Source organism: Miniopterus natalensis, chromosome 7, assembly GCF_054644295.1.
Source record: "Miniopterus natalensis isolate mMinNat1 chromosome 7, mMinNat1.hap1, whole genome shotgun sequence".
Taxonomy (NCBI): Eukaryota; Metazoa; Chordata; class Mammalia; order Chiroptera; family Miniopteridae; genus Miniopterus; species Miniopterus natalensis.
The window spans coordinates 4160388-4182096 of NC_142087.1; the positions used below are offsets into that span (position 1 = coordinate 4160388).

The 21709-nt window shown below is 46.8% G+C and overlaps 1 protein-coding gene across 1 annotated transcript in view; it reads left to right on the plus strand.

Annotated features, from left to right (window-relative positions):
- Positions 1-14229, plus strand: part of ZMYND8 (zinc finger MYND-type containing 8) — a 106897-nt gene extending 92668 nt beyond the window's left edge. Inside the window, exons 20-25 of the mRNA XM_016204809.2 lie at positions 1098-1178; positions 3458-3536; positions 5388-5627; positions 7110-7270; positions 8280-8346; positions 14008-14229. Coding sequence (XP_016060295.1) covers positions 1098-1178; positions 3458-3536; positions 5388-5627; positions 7110-7270; positions 8280-8346; positions 14008-14147 — 768 coding nt within the window. The 3' untranslated portion in view covers positions 14148-14229. The remainder of the gene's footprint in view (positions 1-1097; positions 1179-3457; positions 3537-5387; positions 5628-7109; positions 7271-8279; positions 8347-14007) is intronic.
- The last annotated feature ends 7480 nt before the right edge of the window (positions 14230-21709 follow it).

Consider the following 21709-nt stretch of genomic DNA (forward strand, 5'->3'; position numbering starts at 1 on the left):
TCTTCTGTCCTCTCTTTCTCCTGGGATGCTGGAGGCGTCAGCCAGCAAGTAGGAGGTAGGAGAGAAATTCATCCTGCAAACACTCTTCGTCATCAGCTATTTGAGTACCTGCTGTGTGGACCTGAGCTGATGTCACAAACTCTGACCCATGATGCCTTCATGGGTCAGATAGTTAAACAAACTGGAAAGGCAATGCGCTAATCAAAGGCATTAAAATAACAAACCAGCTATATCCACATAGTGGACTATATTATTGGTCCATAAAAAGTAGTGAAGTACTGATACACCCTCGAGAACAGATAAACCTTGAGAATAGTGTGCTCAGCCCAAGAAGCCAGTCCCAGAGGACCACATATTGAATGATTCCATGGATATGAACTCTCTGGATTAAGCTGATTTGTACAGATAGAAAGCAGATTAGTGGTTGTCGGTGATGGGGATCTTGGGGGGTTGTGAAGGCTAAGAGGGGAGTGTATTTTCTTATTAGGGTACGAAAAGGTTCGGAAATTGATTGTGGTGATGGGTGTAGGACTCTGAATATGCTAAGAGCCATTGAATTGTACACCATAAATGGGTGAATTGTAGGAGATAGCATTAATACCTCAATAAAACGGTTGTGTGTGTGGTTTTTTTTTTTTAGAGGAAAGAATTATAAAACTACTGCAACAAAACAAAATAATCCCTCTCTTGAACCCAATGTGCTAAACCACTCCAAACGGCTGGAGGCCATGTTCGGCCTCTCCAGCTTAGCCTGTGGCTATAGAAACTAGCTTTATGGTTGTGAACTTGTCCCAGAATATGAGACAGTGAACTGTGGGTGATCCTTCCCTGGTTTATATCAGGGTTTCTCACCCTCAGCACTAGTGACATTTTGGACTGGGTAATTCTATTGTAGGGGCTGTTCTGTGCATATAGATGTTTAGGACATCTCTGGATTCTACCTACTAAATGCCAGCGGCACCCTCTTCCCCCTTCCTCCCTGGTCATAAGCCCCTAGGCGAGACCCTCTGCTTTATACAGGTAGAGTTTAGAGGTGTGTCATCCAGAAAAGCCTCGGGGAAGTGATCACCTGAATTGTTTCTCTTTTTATCTTTCAGATGATGGATGCAATCAAAGGAACGATGACAGAAATATATAACGACCTTTCTAAAAACACTACTGGAAGCACAATAGCTGAGGTTAGAGATGACATGTGAACTTGCTTTTTGCTATGAGTGTTTTGTGGGCTGCTCTAGGATGGTGCCATGAAAATGCTTCTCTGGAAATCCCTCCAGGGTCCTGGCCCCAGTCATCAGACTTGCTCAGCTGATTGGGGTTGTTGAGGAGGGTATTTCTTCATGGAGCCAGAAGGCTGATGCTGTGGGGACACACGCCGCTGTGTGTGATCAGTTCATTTCTCATAAAACAACCCAAACCAGAGCCTGAGTTAATCCACTGGTGAAACTAGAAACCAGATCTTTGTGCTCCATGTAAAATTGGCTCCTTGGTCTTTGTAAGATGGGACATTTTTATACAAGAGATACTTGTTTTCTAAGAATTTGTGTACTGAGCCTCCATAATTTATGTATGACGGCCTAGGGAATTGAGTGGTGAAATGCTAAAAGGTCCACTTATGAAGAGATCACTTATTATAGGCCTCCCTGAACTTCTCTCTTAGGCTTATTCACAGCGAGCCAGATGCAAAAAGGATACCAGGCAACCATCAAAATGTTCTCTGTAATCGATGAGTCTGTTTCTGTTCTGCTTGTTCATTTATTTTGTGTTTTAGATTCATTTGATAGATATATATTTATTGCCATTTTATTGTTCATACTTTTAATCTTTTTTCCCCCTTCTTTTTCTTCTGAAAGAAGACCCTTTAACATTTCATGTAATACTGGTTTGGCGGATGAACTCTACCTTTTTTTGGTCTGGGAAACTCTTTGTCTGTCCTTCGATTCTAAATGATAGCTTTGCTGGGTAGAGTGATCTTGGATGTAGTTCCATGTTTTTCATCACTTTGAATATTTTTTGCCACTCCCTTCTGACCTCAAAGTTTCTGTTGAGAAACCCCCTGACAGCTGAATGGGTGCTCCCTTGTAGTTAACTAACTGCTTTTTTCTTGCTGCTTTTAAGATTCTCTTTGTCTTTAACCTTTTGCCTTTTATTATGATGTATGTTGGTGTGGGCCTCTTTCGGTTTATCTTGTTTAGGACCCTCTGCACTTCTTGGACTTGTATGTCTGTTTCCTTCACCATCATTATTTTTTTACATAGGTTTTTGATTTCTTGCTCTTTCTTCTCCTACCAGCATCCCCATGATGCAAATATTGGTATGCTTGAAGTTGTCTCAAAGGCTCCTTACACTATCTTCATATTTCTGGATTCTTTTTTGCTTTTGCTCTTCTGGTTGCATGTTTTTTGCTTCCTCATGTTCCAAATCACTGATGGTGATTCTCAGTGTCCTCTATTGTGCTGTTGCTTCCCTGTAAATTATTTTTCATTTCAGTTTGTGTACCCTTCATTTCTGACTGGTGCTTTTTTATGCTATTCAGGCTCTCAGTAAGTTCTTTGAGCATCCTTATAACCAGTATTTTAAACTCTGCACCTAGTAGGTTGCTTCTATCCATTTTGTTTACTTCTTTTTCTGGAGTTTACCTATGCTGCCATCTTGACTGGAAGCCTCTTGTTTGTTCATTTTAAGAATAGACATGTAGTTGAAAGTATGGGTCCATAAAGTTTCACTTGAAATCTTGGGCCCTTGAAGATGTACCCCAGAATTTTTCAGATTTTGAGAGGTTATTATGCAGTCCCCGGTAGATGCCAGGAGTGCCCTCCCTCCCCCCCAAGATTGTGACAACCCAGAATGTCTCCAAACATGGCATCATGGGTTGGGGGGGGGGCAAAAATCTCCCCCATTGAGAACACTGTGATTATTAAACACTGTAAAAAAACCTCATTATCACTTCATATTGAATTTATTTTTTTTCCTGCTCTCAATGATTTTGGCCCCAAACTTATCCCTCTTTCCCCAAATCCCCCTTGGTTTTGAGGGATTAAGCTTTGGAGTTTTGAGTGAATGACTCCACTTAAAATGTTAGGTAAGAAGTAAAATAAAGCTATCTTTATTTAGTTTCATTTTTGTAGACCGAAGTCCTAATCAAACCTTTTACGTTTTATTTATTGGAAAATCTGGTCCATATTTTCGTTTTAAGTGGCTTCTCCTGGTGTCATTATTTCTTGGCAAAGGTGGGTTACTCGTATTTAGTTCTCTGAAACAATTTCTTACGAATTTGGATTAACGCACTGGCCTATCTCTCTGGACTGTAGCTGTGTGGATATCAGCCCAGATCCAGGCCGCCTGCTCCTTCTTTCACCATGTGATGTTAACCCTGACAGCCAGTGAGAGGTCGAACTCCTGGGCTCTGTAGGTGAGCAGCACCCAGACCTGCTGCTTAAGTCTCACTCTTTCGTTACAGATTCGCAGGCTGAGGATTGAGATAGAGAAGCTTCAGTGGCTGCACCAGCAGGAGCTCTCCGAGATGAAACACAACTTGGGTAAGGCCTGGTGAAGTGGGCAAGGTCTGGTGGGAACTTCTCTGCATCCCTGGAGTCAGGCCCAGATGTGAATTGAGTCAAATGTGCACTAGGGGTGGGTATACTGCTCCTTGGGAGACTACATACTCCTGGAGAGGCCAACCTGGAGAAACCAGATATAAAAGCAGGTATTAAAGCACCTCCTTTCTGCAAAATACCAACATCAGCAACAAAATGATGTTGCTGATAGCTCCTACTTATTAAACTTATTAAACTCTTAACTTTGTGCCAGGAACCATTTGAAATACTTTTTCATGAGTTAAACAGTTTAATTCTTACAGAAACCCTTATGATAAAGGGGTCTCCTGTCCCAGTTTTCAGGTGAAACTTAGGCACAGACATGTTAAAGCAATTGTTCAAAATCATAACGCCATGACTTTCCCCCTTAACCATTGAATATTAAGTATTTTAACTAAGTTGAATATTGCCTGTGCAGCCCATGCTGGAGACAAAGCTCTTCTGTTGGTCCCTGGATTAGACTGACTGCTGTTCCACCTACCATTCTGTGTAAATAATTGTTAATGGTTTTTTTCTAGTGTAGTTAGTGGTAGTGGAGCAATCTATCAGACAGGGCATTGTGGTTCACCATTATCTGAGCAGGTCAACCTGGCATAGGTTGAACAAGTTTCTTTCAGACCCTCATGGTAATATTAGTCTTGAGTCAGAATACTAGAAACAAACTATAGGCTCTCTTTTTTGGGGAGACGTGCCCAGCTGTGTCTACCTGCTCACGGGATATATATGAAATCACACCTTGCAAACTTAAATCCTTATGAAGCCAGCCAGAGGAGGAGCCTTCCATTCTTTAGCTTGTTACCATCAGGAAGTTTATTTGCATGCTGTTGCTTCTTGTTTTTCTATTCAAGTGAAACAATCTCTTTTTATGCAGTGTCTCTCCATCATTAAATAGTGACTGTACATTTGGAAAAAAATACATGTGGGCCGGCCAGGGCTAGCCATGATTTGCAGGCCCCCAGTTACAGGGCTATTGTGAGTGATGGAAAGGTGTCTGGCCAGAAGTGTTGTCTTTACAAGGGGTTAATTTTCCTTACTTGTCTGTTTTGGAAGGTTCCTTTTTTTCTTTCAGAAAGAGGATTCTGAGGAATTGAGGAACCATTTATTTTAGTGTACAGGTCTCTCCCAGGTGAACTGCAAGTGGACTTACCGTCTGAAGTAAAGTTAGAGAAATCTCAGTAGACTGAGCGGTTCGATCATTGACCTGTTGGCATAATGGTCAACCACAGTGCCCTTTCTGGTAGATTTCTCCATTGACATTAACCACACTAGAAAGAAAGCATGTCTCAGTTCTAGTCCCAGCTCTGCCCTTATTAGCTGTGTGCCTCAGTTTTCTCATCTGTGAAAAGGGTATTATAGCAGTACTTACCTCATAGGATTGGTATATGGATTCAATGAGTTAATATTTCCAAAGTGCTTAGAATAATGTCTGCATTTAGTAGGTGCTGTATAAGTATTTGACAGAAGAAAAGGCTGGTACTAATGACAGAGTACAAAGTGAGGTTAGTGGCACTTGTTTTGAGGGTTTATTTGAAGGTTTTCCACAGAATCACTGTGGGGCTGTTTTGATCGCTGTATTATTAAGATGTCCTGTTATTGTCATATATGATGAGGCAACTCTGTCATGTCAGTGTGACGAGCGCCCACTTTACAGATGGAGACATTGGGGCTCAGGGTGGGGAGTGTCACACAGCTGGGCCATCTCCGAGCTGGGATTCACATCTCATCTGGTCTGAACAACCCCATGCCTTGTCCTGGGAATGCGTGATGATGCCAGTGTCCTCTCTCCTCTGCCAGAGCTGACCATGGCAGAGATGCGGCAGAGCCTGGAGCAGGAGCGGGACCGGCTCATTGCCGAGGTGAAGAAGCAGCTGGAGCTGGAAAAGCAGCAGGCGGTAGATGAGACCAAGAAGAAGCAATGGTGTGCCAACTGCAAGAAAGAGGCCATTTTCTACTGCTGCTGGAACACCAGCTATTGCGACTACCCCTGCCAGCAGGCCCACTGGCCCGAGCACATGAAGTCCTGTACCCAGTCAGGTACCGTCACACAGGGCGTCTCAGGCCCAGGCTGCAGCCGGTGGGTGTTTGGCTGCCCTGGGGACCACAGGGCCACAGAGGAGGCTGACTCAGCAGGGGGGTTTGCTGAGCCCCTCGTCACTCATACACACTGTGCCTCTTAGGATCCCCCCCTCCCCGAGTGCACACATAGCAGAGGCTCAAGGTACAGGTGTTTGGAACCTCTGGATTCTTTGCACTTGCCAAAGTGTAGGCGTGTAATGTCAGCCCAGATGATTGTAGTTTCATGTGAGATATAGTGGTTCTCAACGGTGGGGCAATTTTTATGTCCCAGCCCCCAAGATATTGGCAGTGACTGGCAGACATTTGTGGTGGCTTTAATGGAGGGGCTGCTACCTGCATCTGGAAGGTAGAGGTCAGGGATGCTGGCAGTGGGTGTTGCCCACAACAGAGGATGATCTGGCCCAATATGTGAATGAGACTGAAGTGGAGAAAGCCTGTTTTTTAGGGAATCCTGGACTCAGGGCTTTAAATAATGATTCCCTGTTCCAGTGGGAAGGAAAAAGTCTTGATGTGGAACTAATCTAGTCCTGTAATCTCTAACACAGAGCAAGCAGGTCTCAGAACAGGAGACGCCAGTAGGAGACACTGTCCCTTAAAATTAATACTATTTTAAAATATTTTTACAGCTAACTTTTACTTATGGCAAATAATAGCTTTATGTGCTTAGTTTAGAAGTCTCCATTTTAAAGAATGTATGTAAATAAAAATCATAAATAACATGACAAGGTAGTGTGTCTGTAGATTAGCAAAATTTTCAAAGGTGATATATAAAGACCAGGTTTAAGAAGCACCTCCAATAATCTTCTGTTAAAAAGATTTTGTTATTTTTTAAAAGGCAAGTTTAAACCATACATTGCTGTGTCCTTCTTATAGCGACTTTGGATTGCCTAAGTTCTGAATGTGTCTGACGACCCTTTTGCATTGTTTCAAGGTGGCCAGAATGCCCTTTGGCTTTCCGTTCTCTGTGGCATCATAATGTCCACCCTTCCAAAATTCCTCTCAAATGCCCTAGTTTTCCAGTTGTCCAAGTGCTTTCCATTGCCTGAGGCTCTGTGCCTCTGACCATCAGGTTGCTTTCCACATGGATTTCCTGCCACCTCAGAAGGAAGCAATTCCATGGGGCTAAAATAGGTCTCAAACTAGGCTTTATGAAGTTTTTAATTCATTCTAGATGAGCAGTAGCTGGGTCCTAATTTTGGCCTTCATTTGTCCCATGAACATGCTTTCGTCTCTAGAATCATTCACAAATTACTACACAAATTAATAGATTCTCACGAACAAGGTCTGGATTCCAGCTTCTGGAAAACTGGAGATCTGGCCTCTTTGGGTGTTTGGGTCATTGTTGAGCCGTAGCACTGCCGTGTGCATAGCTGTGATCCCTGCAGGTCCGGAAGCCACTGCACTCGGCTTACACGTGGCTCCTCTCCCCTCCACCCCCAGCCACCGCCCCTCAGCAGGAAGCAGATACCGAGGTGAACACAGAAACACTAAACAAGTCATCCCAGGGGACCTCCTCCAGCACACAGGCAACCCCTTCGGAAACAGCCAGCGCCTCGAAGGAGAAGGAGACGTCTGCTGAGAAAAGCAAGGACAGTGGCTCGGTGAGTGTACGCATGCCGTTGGCCAGTGACACCAGTCCTTCCGGCCAGGCAGAGCCTCAGGACCTGTCCCCGTGCCTGCCACCCCTGAAACTCACCCGCTGGAGTAGATTTGTCTGTCTTCACGGTGGGGCAGCCAGGCTGCAGGTGGGGATGAGTCTTAGCAGGTGGCCTTTTCACTGATGGGCACGCGGGCCGGGGCAGAGGAATATGGAGTCCAAGTTGACATTCATGTGACCTGACAGCTGCTCCCCGGCGACTCGAGATTTAGAACAGCGTTGTCTACTAGAGCCTTCTGTGATGATGGGCGTGTTCTGTGTCTGCTCTGCCCAGTCTGTAGCCGCGAGCCACATGGGACGTTTGTGCGCTCGAACTGTGGCTGGTGTGATCAATTAATTTTAATATCCATAGTCACATGTGCCCCGTGGCCGCAGTGCTGGACAGTGAAGACTGCATCTCTTCCTTTCCCACTGTGGAATACATCATACAGATTGTCTGTCAACATGATTTTAGGTCGCATGTGGATAATTTTTTACATTTTTAGTCATGAATTTTATTTCAGTGTATATTAGGGAAAAAACAAGTCATTATCCCATCAGTCAGGACCCTTTGATTTTACTGATACCATTGCCTCGTTAGAGGTTAATGTGAAATAAAAGTGAATTAAAACAATTTTGGAGTAATGTACTTCCTTTTTTGAGATGGCAAAACTTTGGAGGATTGGTAGGTCAGTGAGTGAAGCTGAGGAAACAGTGAATGTTCTGGAAGCTGAGGCTACGGGGTTGAGTCTGGGGCCACCCCAGTGCTGCGTTCCAGCCTGTTCAGTCTGGGTTCAGCACATAGGTAGAGGGCCACCCCCGCTGACCTGGCCTCCCCTGCCTGCGCTCGCCAGGCAGAGGGCACAAAGGTGCCTTGGGGGCAGAAATGAGCACCCCCAAGGATCCCTGGGCTTCCCTGGGGGCTACATTGGCCCCAGTGCCTTGAGTCCATCTCTCTCTCTTTGTATTTCTAGACCCTCGACCTTTCTGGCTCCAGGGAGACGCCCTCCTCCATTCTCTTAGGCTCCAACCAAGGCTCTGGTACGTTGCCCCCTGGGGGGTGAATGGTGCTCTCATTCCACATGGGCAGAGGGGAAGCCATTTTCTTAGAGAGAATTTTAAGGGTTAATGGCAGTGGTTTTCAAACTACCGTGGATCCTTAGGGATCCTTGGGGGTGCCCTGGGCGGGTCAGTGGGGGTAAGGGAGTGGCTGGGCAGGGCAGCTTTCAGACACCTCTCTAATCTGATCAGTATTTACCTGTACAGTACGTCCTCACTTAATGTTGTTGATAGGTTTTGCAACTTGAAGCGAAATGAATATAACGAAACCAGTTTTACGATAGGCTAATTGATATGAACCAGAGTTAAGTTCCTACAGCATCTCTTCAGCGTTACAATGAAATGACGTTGAACGAAACAACGTTATTTGAGGACCTGTTGTATTTATTTACTGGGGACCCACATAAGTCTTCATCTGGACAAGAGGGTTCTGTTGATGACCTGGGGTGGGGTAGGAGACGTGCTTTTGGGTCGGGCAGTTCTTCTGCCTTCAGGGAAGTGACCACAGTAACTGAAACTGAGTGAAATTTTATTCCCAGCACCTGCATTTGGTGGGTGAGGGCACTTGAGCCTTTAGGGAAATAACGAAAAAATTTAGGTGGATGATCTTTCTGTAAAAACCTTTCCTCTTAGGGAGTAAATAACCTGGTAGGCTGTATTGGGAGATTTTCTGAGACTAAATTTTGGGCTTTCTCTTCTGTGAGATTTGAGCAGTCCTTTCTAGCCCAAAGGGTCTTTTTCCTATACCCTTCTAAACCTGTTTTGGGCCATTCCAGAAGGGTTCGAAGAAGGGGTCTTCATTGAGGACAATTCTGCTTAATCCAAGGTTTTTCAGCACTAAGATCTTTCTCTCTCCTGGATAATACAAAAAGTTTTATTTCACTTTTGCATATTAAGTGACTAGAGGGGGCAGTTATGTTCATTGTTAGTGTGGCATGAACTGATTTTAGGGAGAGTATGAACTTGGCATTGAATACAGTTGACACCTATTGAAAAACTAACTCCCTTCCCACTTCCTCTTCAATTCCTGATTAAGTCTCTGAGAACAGGTTCAGTTTGGTGCTAAGATCTCTTTTGTATTTCTGTTATGTTTTCCAGTTTATCTTTCTAACAAAGAGAGCAGACTTTAGACCTGAACAGCATAGTACCCACTTAAAAAATTAATACTACTATTTGCTTTTCATTCTGTTTATTTGTAGCGTTGCCTTCTGTGCATTGGCAAATATGAATGATTTTCTGCTTTGGGTGGTGATATAAAAGCTTGTTTTATTTAAGTTTAAAAATGAGTTTGAGCTAAAAACAACAACTAAGTAATATGTAGGAGGATTGTGGATGTGTCACAATTGTCCTGGGATATGAGGAAGGCCCAAGTTGGAGAAATGCTGTTTTCGGCAGGGGCGCTGTTGAGGTTGTGGAGCAGCAAAGTGGTGGGATCCACATGGCTTTGGGAATGACTGATGCCGTGGTGTATGGAATCTGCTGGAATAAGTGGGGTTGTAGACAGGAACGTTGGGAGCTACATAGTCTTCCAGTTTGGAGGTGAATGAGGTATCGCCCAGCCCAGGGGTTGGCAAACTCAATGAAGGGCCACCTAGTAAATACTTTAAGCTTTGAGGGCCACATGGGCTGTGTCACAACTGCTCAACTCTGCCACGGTAGGATGAAAGCACACATAGATAATATGTCAGTAAATGAGTATGGCCATGCTCCAGTGAAACTGTACTTGGAAAAACAGGCATTGGGCTGGATTTGGGCCACAGTTGGCTGACTCTAACCTAAAGGGGCTGGGAAAGAAGCTTCTGCTTTTTAAAAAATATGTCTTTATTGATTTCAGAGAGAGGAAGGGGGAGGGAGAGAGAGATAGAAACATCAATAATGAGAGAATCGTTGATTTGCTGCCTCCTACACAGCCCCTACTGGGGATTGGGCCTGCAGCCCGGGCATGTGCCCTGAATGGGAATTGAACTGTGACCTCCTGGTTCATAGGTCGACGCTCAACCCCTGAGCCATGCCAGCTGGGCAAGAAGGTTCTGTTTTATATGAACTAACTAAGAAGCTCTGGTAGATGCTGGTGATTTGGCGCCATGTGGGTTGGGGGGAGAACATAATCCCCAGGAGTCTGGACTGGATGGGGTAGCAGGAGAGGGGAGAAGGTAAAGAAGGGGAGGGAAAGACCCCCAGTTCTACTTTAGATTCCTGGAGGGTGCATGGTACCAGACTTTTTGCAGAGGGTTGAAGTACACAGTTGATGGAGTGTCTCTTGTGCCAGGCACTGTGCTAGGGCTGGGAGTTAGTGGTGAGCAAGGTAGACAGTTTCCCTTCAAATTCCTCGTATGTCAACTTAACTTCTGCTAACCTTGCTATTGTTGACCATGCAGAGGAAATCTCGTGGAGGAAGGCGGGCTCTATAAAACATCTGGTACTAGGATGGTAAGAGGAGGAGACTGGTTGGAAGGGAGAAAGGTTTAGTAGGAGGTATGAGCTTCCTCGGGGTGGACACAGGCTGGCCTGTTGTTTGTCTCTTAATTTAAAGATTTGAATAAAGCATTACGTGTGTATAGTTTGAGGAAATAGAATGCCTAGTCCCAGTCTCACTGCTGTGTGTGATACGTCTGGAACTTGCCTTCTTATTTGTAAATAATGTTCTTCCCTGTACTTCTGTTTTTCTGGACTTTTTATCTATAGAAATTGCTCAGTGATTGCCAGCTTTAAAAGATGAGAGTTAGGGTCATAGATGACTTCTCCTACTTCGTCCCAAGCCACTTGTCACTATTTGATGTGCTCTGTGAGTTCCCCAGGTCAGATACATCTCCTGCCTTCAGTTCTTACTCTGTCAGCTAGAGGCAGTACTTCTTGGTCCCCCAGGTGGTCCATCTCCTCCCCCACTTCTCCTACCCCTGTCCCATCCAGACCTCCCATCTCCTCCGCTCTGACTTGCCTTCATCCAGGTTGGGAATGTGATTTTTTTCTGTAACTCGAATCTTGAGACGTTGAAGTGCGCGAACCCGTGTTTCCGTCGCTGGGGCCCGTTTGGGGGTCAGTGTGCTGGGATTCCGTTGCCGTTCCCTTACAGCCTTGCTTTTTCCTGGAGCTCTATTCCCCGCCTTGATTGTATCTTCGGTCATTTCCTAACAAACTCTTCATCATTTCCAGTTATTTTCTGGAGACCCCTTTCATATCACTGCTTTCTGACTCTTCACTTTCAGATGTTTGTTGGTGTCCTGCCATCCTGGCTGAGAACGTGGCTCGCTTGATAGCTTGTCTGTAGCCCCTACTCAACCTGCGTCCCCGTGTGCACCTTCTCCGCCCGCCCTCCCTGTTCTGCGTCCACCCCTGGCCGTGGGGAGTTACTACCCGCCCTGAGTAACCTGAATGCCCTGGGTGCCGCCTCCCACCCTGCTGTGGTTCCGGCGCCTCTTTCCCTGGCTGAGTTAGGCTGTTGGCAGAGTTCATGGTTCTGAGGATTTTGCTTTCAAATTTTTGAGAATCTGTGGTTTAGAGAGTTGCTTCTATGTTCATGTATACCTTATTTCCATCTGTAATGCCGTGCCATGTCCAGCGATCCTGCTTAGGGTTTAATATGCATTTTAAAAAAGCCTTAGTCTCCTGTGAACGCACTGATTGGAAAACGGTGACAAATGAAGCAGTTCTAAGAGCAGGAGCCTGTTCATGAACAGAAACAGTGAGCACCTGGGGGCATGTGGATTTGAGCTGATAGACTCTGAGGATGCCTGTGCTATCTCTTCAGTTAGCAACAGCCTGCCTATGTCCCAACCGCCACAGACCACCAGCCGCACCCCACCTACCCAGCCCAGAAGTGTAAGTATGACCCTGCCTCACGGGAGCTGCCGGGAGCTACTCCGGCCCGCCGAAGGCCCGCTGTGTGTGCCGCTTCGCTTCTCTCTCTCCTGTTCTTTCCAGTGGTGGGTCTTACCTTGGCTTGTGTTTCTTTGTAGCTGGGCCTCTGGTCTCCATTGAAACTGCCAGAGCGTGTGGTTTGGCTTCTCAAGGGGACATCCTTGCTCTTTTCATAAAGGTCCTAGATTAACACTGACCCCCCCCCCCGTAGTGATTGGCCATCCCAGCCAGCCCCTGTGTCCTGTCCACATGAAGGGGTAGGCCCTGCAGAGGCTGTACTAGGCTCGGCCCTGCTCCCATTTCCTCTCTGCTTTCACCAGAGCCGGAGGGACTTGATGTGGCTTGATTGCATTGTTGCAGGATTTTCTCATGTATGGTGATGACCGGCTACAGCACTCCCCAAAGTCCTTCCAGAAGAACTAATGGTGTAGGCACCGCAAGTTGGGCAGAATGCTACGAAGAGGTAGATTCAGGATCATTAAGCTAGAACCGGCCCTTGAGAAGTACAGATTGGTCCTTACAAAATAGTCCTGGAGACGTAAAGTACAGCATAGAAAATGTTAGCAATATTGTAATAACTATGTATGGTGCCAGATGGGTACTGGAAGTGTCGGGGATCGCTTTGTAAAGTATGTGATTGTCTAATGACTATGCTGTACACCTGAAACTAATGAAAAAAACTAAAAAAATTTTTTTAAAAAGAAATAGAGGGCCCTTGACCATACTGCCCCCTGCTGGTCACTGATGCACATGACTAAGAAGAGGTCCTCCTGCGTGACTGCATCCTTCTCATTCTCCTCACTGTCATCTTCCAGAAACAGCTCATGACTAGCCAGGTGATAAGGAACGTTACCCCCCAGACGATGATATGGCCCCTTCCTCACTCATTTCGATTTCTGTCTCTAAACTTGACAGTGGACTTCTTTCAGTCAACTATCATCAACCCACCTCAAGAAATTTTATAAAGTTTTGTCCCAATCTGTCTGAGCTTGGTAAATGATCTCAGATATGACAGGACCTTAGTGGTTTGCTGCCAGGTCTCTCGTAGTCGACTGTCCAGGGAGCCCGCACGCCTGGACTGTTTGACAGCGTTACAGGTACCTCGTCTGGCTCTACAACTTCCTCATTTCTGACTCAGCCACTACTTGGCTCCTTGTGGTCTTTGAAACTGTCTTAGGTCTTACTCTGGTTCTGCACTCTTCGGTGACCCTCAAACTTGTCCTTACTGGGGGCCAGTGGGTCTGTGTTCCCAGCTGACCTTGGCCGTCCTGGTCCACATTCCTTCTTTATAATCTGTTCTTTTGGGTGGTTTGGTACAAGTCTGTTTTTGAGTTGCCTATAAATTGATTAAAGAAACAATGTTAATAAAAGTAGATCACATGTCACATTTTGGTGCCTTTTCCTGTGCCCAAGGTTGGCTACAAGTGCATGGGGTGCTTGGTGTCACATCATAAGGATGCACAGTTATGGGTGCCACACCAGAAATGCCTTCCTTGGCAATTTTCTCTCAAATCTTTATTCTCTGTGAGCATGACACCCTACTGTTTTTCCAACCAGCTGTTGTTAAATCCTAAAAAAATAAGTTGTCCTGCCTTTGTACTCTACAGACCCACAGATTTCAGGAAGTCAGCAGCGGCAGCATTGAACCATGGACTGGAGTTGTGTGGGTGGGAGGGGAAGGCGGCTTCCCAGAGAGGAGGTGCAGGTCAGGCTGCGGGACAGTTGTGCTTTGGTGGAGGTGGGCAGGAGCGCTGACCGCCCCTCTCTGTTGCTTTTCCTCCCCAGACCATTCCCGGAGCAGTAAGTCCGGTAGCTGGAGCAGCAGCGATGAGAAGCGAGGGTCGTCGCGTTCTGAGCACAACACCAGTACCAGTTCGAAGAGTCTCCTCCCGAAAGAGTCTCGGCTGGACACCTTCTGGGACTAGGGACAAGTTGCGACACAAGCCATCTGTCCCACGGAGGAAAAAGAAAACAGAACCTAGGAAACCAGGAAACGGCAAAGAAACGTGAGGCAGAACCCCCACCTTCAGACTTGAGAATTCCAAACCTTGAGACTTGGCCTTTTCACAGAGGGTCCCTACACTACATAGCGTCCACTCAGCTTTGAGGACCGATCCACCCACATGAACTTACGCTTTAGATGTAAATAATGTACAATTTGTGGATGTCACCGAACCTAGAGTACCTTCCCCTTTTTATATTTGTATTGACTTTAACTTATAAAAAAAAATAAAAAGAAAAGCAATTAAAAAAAACACAATCCAACAACAGAAGGATGTTTTGGTGTTGGAGGAAGGGATGGTCCGTCAGCCCATCTGTCACTTGGGGACTGGGCCCGGGGCTGTCTGTTGCACCCAGGTCCTCCTCCTGGGGTGCCCAGAGCAACGTAAGCTGTTTTCATTTGTATGTCTGGACGCAGCACACCAGGATCGTGAGTTTCGGCACAGATTCTGTGCTGTTGTGGGCACATCCCATCAAGCCATCGGCCCCTTTCCAATACTACGTTACGATGTTATCAAATGGAAGCTCTCTGGACCAGAAGGACACGTGCAGAAGCTCGTTTCTTTTATGTGACTTAAATAATGACTCTACTCCTAAAAGGGAAAACCTAATGTCCTTGTTTACAGAAGAGAAACAGAAATAAGCCCCACTCAGCTCAATTGCAGAAGAGAAGAGCATCGAAGGTTTCAAGTCATTGAAACAAAGAGATCTTTTCTTTGCGTTGTGGTTCCTTTCAACACACTCACACAAGCTTGGAAAGAGATACTGTGCTTTTCGGAAGAAGGACTCCTGGGCAAGACGCACGCAGAGGACATTTGAGTCTGGGATGAAGCATGTCTGTAGTATTTATATGATGGAATTCTACGTTTTTATGTAAGCATGAAACCAAGGCAGTGAGAGAAAGCGCCCCGCCATGCTGTCTGTTACACTACGTATGCTGTAGTTCCATGTTGTATGTTGTGTAAAACAAAAAGCATTGAACAAGCAGAGGGTGATGTATGTATATGAGAAAATTAATTGTACGATATCATTCCAGTACATCCTGTTGTACATTTTAGTCTCGTTTACTGTTTCTTCATTGTTGATAAGAGGATGCGAACTGTACAGTTTCCAGCTAGTTACTCGTATTAGAGAGGAAATAAAAAGAGAGTATTAGAAGAAAACAGGAGAGAAAGAACATTTGTGAATTGCAGTTGTCAAAAAAATAGCCTAGCTGGCCTTATTTGTGAAGCATAATTGCTTTTAGCATATGGAAGTATTTTTTCACATTTTCTTTGTATAAAATTTGTATTAAACTTAAATATCTTTTTTGACAATGGTGTTTCTTTGTGACTAAGCCAGTGGACTCACACGGTATGCTCTTTTGGGTTCCTCCCCTTCCCGTCCAATTTTTTCAGATTCTTCACCTTTTTTTAATTAAACTGTTTTGGAAAATACAGCTTGGTCGTCCTCGAATTTGCAGTTTTCCATTTGGTCCAGATGGCCGTGCCAGGTTCACATGACTGAACACAGGAGGCCAGGCCGTGAGAGGGCAAGAACGTCTCCACAGGTGGGGGCACATTATGAATAAGGGCCCCCAGTCCAGTTCCTTGAGTTTTTTTGACAGAGATGTGAAACAGAAACCTTGGGTCAGTCTCAGAAAAGTGGGAAGGGAATGAATTGTCCTTCCCTGTCCGAGATGGAGGCCTGAGCTCATAGCCAAGTGGGCAGCACATGACGTCGGCACTGCTTAGGCCCACCCCAGTCGCTTAATTTTCATGTGTGATATTTTGGGGTTTTTTCCCAACCATTTAAAAATATAAACATGTTTAGTTCCTCCCAGCCACCCCCTCCCCTTCCCGTGCATCCCTGGATCTCTGCATTTACAAATCAATGCAGAGGACATTTTCTCATCTTTTCAGTGCACAAATGGCAGCATTTGATACACACTTTTCTGTCCTGTGCCCCTTTTTATGTAACTTTAAGCCTGGACTACTGTTCTATGCTGGTACTGGTCCAGCTAACCCTGGAATGTGGGAGAGGACAATGCCTGTCACGGCCCCCAGTTGATAGATACGCAGATTGTCACACTTGCAGGGCACACGGACCTGTGTTCGCGTGCAAGTCGAGCTGTGTGAGGGGCCCTGTGGGACTCATCCCAAGCAGCACAGGAGGCTCAAAGGGTGGCCACATAAGGGGCAGGACTTTGACGATCCAGACAGGGCTGTGGGGCCATCTTCCTTTGACTTTAGTCTGGGCCCAGTGTTTCCAGATGCTCAATGTCTGATTCTATGAAGGAGGAAAGGGGGGGCCACAGTGGGTTCACCATGGTCCTTGCTCTTTTTCTCTAAGCAATGGCCAGGCAGGGGACAGGACCCGCCCAGGATGGTCTAGAGGTGACCTTGAATGCAATTAAGCACTTTCGCCACCTGTTGGCCGCTATGCAGAACTGCACCAGAGAAGAGCTGGACCAGCAAGAAGGTGGGCTAAGGCTGCTTGTTCAGGGGACTTACGGAGCACTGGAGAAAGCGCTGAACAACACAGGTGTGGCCTCTGTTCTTCTGACATTCTCGCTGGGAAGCAGTCACACGTGCATATAATACAATCCAGGTGGGACAGACACGCTGAAGGTAAATGAGCAGGGTAAGGAGGGGAGGTTATGGTGTGATTGCTGACGGCCTCTCCGAGAAGCTACCCTGTGAGCAAAACCTTGAAGAGAGTGGGGACAGAGCTGTGATGTCCAGGGCAGCGATTCTAAATTCTGGCTGAACATTAGAAGCGCCTGGGGAGATAGAAAACAAACCAATAATCCACCCCCTTCCCTGAAGAATGACGTCGGTCTTTGGGCTTGGGCATCTGTACCTTGTAAAGCTCCTCAGGTGATCCTAGTGGGCAGCCAGGACTGAGCTACTAACCTGGTTGGAAGAACATCCCAGGGAGAAGGAAGAGCAGATGTGACAGGCCTGCGGCTGGGGCCTGGCATCTTCCAGAAGAGAAGGCAGGCCCCTGAGGCCAGAGGGGGGCGTGGGGTGGGGTGGGGCTGAGGAGCTGGAGAGGGCGAGTTCTGGCCGAGGTGGGAGGCGCGATGGGTGTATCTGGCCTGGCCGAGCCTGGGTTCCACGCGGTGCCTGACGGAGTCTAAGCACCGGGCGGTGTTTGATCGGCTGCGCCCGCGTCTGGGCCTATCTGGTTGGCGAGCGTAGTTCTCAGGCTTACACTCTAACTGCAAGGGAGGCTGGGACCGTGAGACTGCCAGCTCCTGGTGTCGACTCCTGAGCTGGGACTTGTCCAAACGACAACCCGCGGGTTGACAAAAACGGTGACAGCACCCACTGCAGAATCGTCCAAAGTTTCTGTCAGGTCAGCTGTGGAGAGCAGAATTCACCCCGCCAGTCGCAGCAGAAGGGGTTGGTAACCCACAGGTGTGATCGGTACGGTGCCAATTAGGCTAGGTTGGAACTACATTTCCCAGAATCCCTTTCTTGAATGGTTCTCAGAATTGACCCAAAAAGCAGCTTGTGTGAGTTTTTTTTAAAAAAAATCCTCACCCAAGGATATGTTTATTTTGTTTGTTCATTTTTTTTACTGATTTTAGAGAGGGGGAGGGAGAGAGAGAAACATTGATGTATGAGGGAAGTAATTGATCACTGCTTCCCGTACATGTCCCCATCAGGGATCAAACCTCAACTTAGGTATGTGCCCTGACCAGGAATCAAACCGGCAACCTTTCAGCGCATGGGAGGATGTTCCAACCGAGCCACACCAGCCAAGGCCTTGTGTGAGATTTTTGAAGGTGGAAAGGAAGCAGCCTCTTCTCTTTCAAGGTCACTGTGGTGAGCCGTGGCGACAGACAGCTGCCGACGTGCCAGAGGCTCCACCTGGTCCTTGCTGTCCTCTGTGCTGCGTCCAGGTCTTCTTGACCTCCGGCTATCAGTGCCGGCCCACCCCCGGATGCTTGGCTGCAGGGGCGATGGTTCCCCATCGATTTCTCCACCACTGCCCCTCTGCAGACTCACCTGGGTGGCTGGACGTGCCTCATGGCTTCTCAGATTGCCTGGTTGTTGACCCCTGATGCCCCTTTCAGCCCTTCACTTCCCCAGCTCCTCCCCCCACTGTATAAGGTCCAATTCCCATCATAAATTACCCCAAACTCCTGGGCCAGATCTGGCTGCTTCCCTGATTGGGTTTGATTGAAACATGAATATTTACAGAATCAAAAGGAGGAGCGAGGAAGCCACACTTTAGGACCGAGTCACGTGGGGGGTGGGGTGGGGGTGGGGGGGTGCTGCTCCCTCAGGGTAGGGATCCTGCCCAGCTTTGCTCTGGTCGGCACCTGCAGGCTGCATGCCGTGTGCAGACACCTTTCTCCCCCCTGAACTCGGTACCTAATACAGTCCCTGTGAACACAGCTGATTGGTGGTACATGCTCCAGATCCTGGCTGTAAGGGAGTCTAGGGAACAGTTTTCAGCTTTCAGCCTCCTCAATTCAGGAAGGTACAAGAGAAGGAGGAGGGGTAGTTGGATGTTGAACAAGCCAATTTTCACCCAGAGATGTGGCCGGGGATTAAACCCTTGGCTTTGCCATCTGGCCCAGGGCTCTACATGCCCAGGGCTCTTTTCAGGACATGGTGTTAATGGGAAACCATTGTCCCCCTGGCCCAGCAGATAGTCCAAGGCCAGGCCAGTTGGGCACTAGACAGATTGTTAGGACAATTGAGTACTGACCGTGGTTCACCTTGATAACTGAAGAAGGGAAGTCCATTTACACAGCATCTTTTACATTTCAGGCAATTGATATACATTGCATTGTAATAACCTGCATTTTGCAGCTGAGGACATCAGACCCAGAGAGATTGAGAAAGCTGCCTGGGGTCATGTAGCTGGTCAGTGGCAGAAGCTGGACTTAACCTCAGTCTAATGACACACAAAAAATGCCTGCTCTTAACCATTACTATATCTTTGTATGAAAGCCACTAATTCATTCATTCATTCATTCATTCATTCATTCATTCATTCATTCATTCATTCTTAATTAGGCACTCATTCTTGGTTGGACAGTTTCAGGTGCTGGGGACACAGTAGTGGACAAAACAGACAGAAGTAGATATAGGGTAGTGGTTAAGATGGGGATTTCAAACTGCTCCCAGGGCCAGGCATAGAATAGAAACCAGTGGAACAGGTTGGGGAGGAAGAACGTAGACATGTTTTCTTTCTAAATTAAACTTGTTAGAATAGATTTGCGCATCAATTTTTCTTCTTGTAACATGTAGGTCCCTTGGTTTACTTTTAGTTTTTCCACTTTTGATAGAAAAATATTTCTCCACTATGAAAAACACAGCCAGCATTGTGATGCTAAATGGTAACTGATACTTGGCCTCAGTGTGTCAGGGAGACAACAGGGTGTGGTGGGGACTGTGGCAAATGGACAAACCTGGAAAGCAGTAGCTGCAGCCACGGTGCGGCTCTAGCTGATCATGTGTAAATACAGGTCCAGTGTTGCCAGACTGCCCACTTTTTTTTGGGAGAAATGTTGAAAATTTAGATTTTGAGTTACATCTCCCAAATTTTAAATAGTTGGATCAAAGTTTGAAAACATAATGCGAGTGCAATAAAACTCATCTGTGGGCAGATCTGGTCTGTGAGCCACTAGACTGCAACCTTGGGCTGAAGAGCATTACTTTAGTTGTCAAAGATGCTGGGTTGGGGTCTAAGCTCTGCCACCTTTCAGCTGGGAGGTCGTGGGTGAGCCACAACACTTCTCTGGGCCTCAGCTTGGCCCTCTGTAAAATGGGGCTTATCAACAGCATTACTTGCCAAGCCTTTTTTTCAACTAGTATTTTCCAAACCAATGGGCTGCGAAATTGATTGGTGGATTTAGACTTGCATCATTTAAACTCAAAGAACAGGATGGAAAAAGGATGCATCGTGGTAGTGTGGGGAGGCATTGCTCTGTGAAACGTATTTTAGCTCCACACACGACAGGCATCACTAGTATTTATACACACAGGCATGTCTGTGTTATGCTGGGTCTTGATGTAATTAATCTGCATTTCTTACTGAGGACTGTGGTCAACAAGTTTGAGCGCCACTGTTCTAAGTGTTGTTCATGTCTGAACACACTCAGTGCTGCCAACAAATAATGTGAAGCTGGTTCTATCGTCACCGCCATTTTACAGCTGAAAAGCTGGGCTCACAGAGGTGACATCCCCGCAGGTAGTAAAAGGAAGAGCTGGGATTTGACCCAATGCCCACAGCTTAACCACTGTGCTATCCTTCCTCTCCAGACAGGGCCATGGCGGTTGTGAAGACGAAATGAGCTAATGCAGGTCAAGGGCTTAGCCCAGAGACACAGCAGGCGCTTAAATGTTAGAAGTTGGGCTTGTAATTGCAGCTTTTCATTTAATCACACCAGGTGGCCAGTAGGATCCCAGGGCTGAGGTGGGGGGAGAGGGAGAGGAGGGCTGGGTCTCTGCAGGCCCAGACACAGTGGAGTGGGGGCAGGGCTGTACGAGCAAAGGGATGCCCTCCTCGCCTACAGCCAGAGTTCACCAAATACTTGTTTTTTGCCAAATACTTAATGATGGAATTTAAAAGGCAATATTTGGCTGAAGCCAGTTTATCAGCATCCTCAAATGAACTTCTCTGGATATAAAAATATATTCCCAATTTTTTCAAGCAATTTAAACTATTATTATAATCCCATTATTAAAAATCAGAGCAGGCAACTTCTAAAGTTGGACAAGCGCTTCCCAGCCCTGCAGTCCCGGATAGCTCCTGAGGCCACCAGTGCCTGTTTGCCTCCCAGAACACACTGCTCTCTGCTGGGATTCCCATGTGGCCGCAGCAAGTCAATTTATCACTGAAGCCCGGGCAGGGCCTGAAGGAGATGCTTTGGGAATCCTTTCAAGGGCACTGTTTCCATGCCGACTTCAGGTGGCACCTGCGGCCAGCTCAGGCGGGCTGCGGGGTCGCACTGCCCTCTGGTGGTCACTGGAGGGCACAGCTCCGCCTGCACTGAGCTAGCAGCCGCGGGAGGAATGGTCCTGGGGAGACCGGTCCAGCTCCTCAGCTCAGACTCTCCTTTACCAGAATGAACTTCAGAGCAATGCCACAACCTGGAAGCATCTCAAAAGCATCATGAGTGAACGAAGTTAGGCACAGAGGGGAACATTCTGTCTGGGTCCATTTATATGGACTAGATCAGGCCACACTAGGTGACAGAACTCAGGAGCGTGGTGGAATGGGCAGAGGCTGAGAAGGGCCATGAGGGAGCTTTCTAGGGGCCTGGAAGTGTCTTCCGTCTTGATCTGGGTGGCAATCACCCAAGTGTGACCACGGGTAAAAATACATCAAGATGCATACTTGCGCTTTGTGCAGTAAACTGTCTAGATTATAAAATAAAGCTAGACAATCTCTTTTAAGTTCACGGGGAGTCCCATGACCAGAGGCCCTGCCTCCATTCTTCCCACTCCAAGCCATTCTCCCCACGTCGGCCACTCTCCTGCTT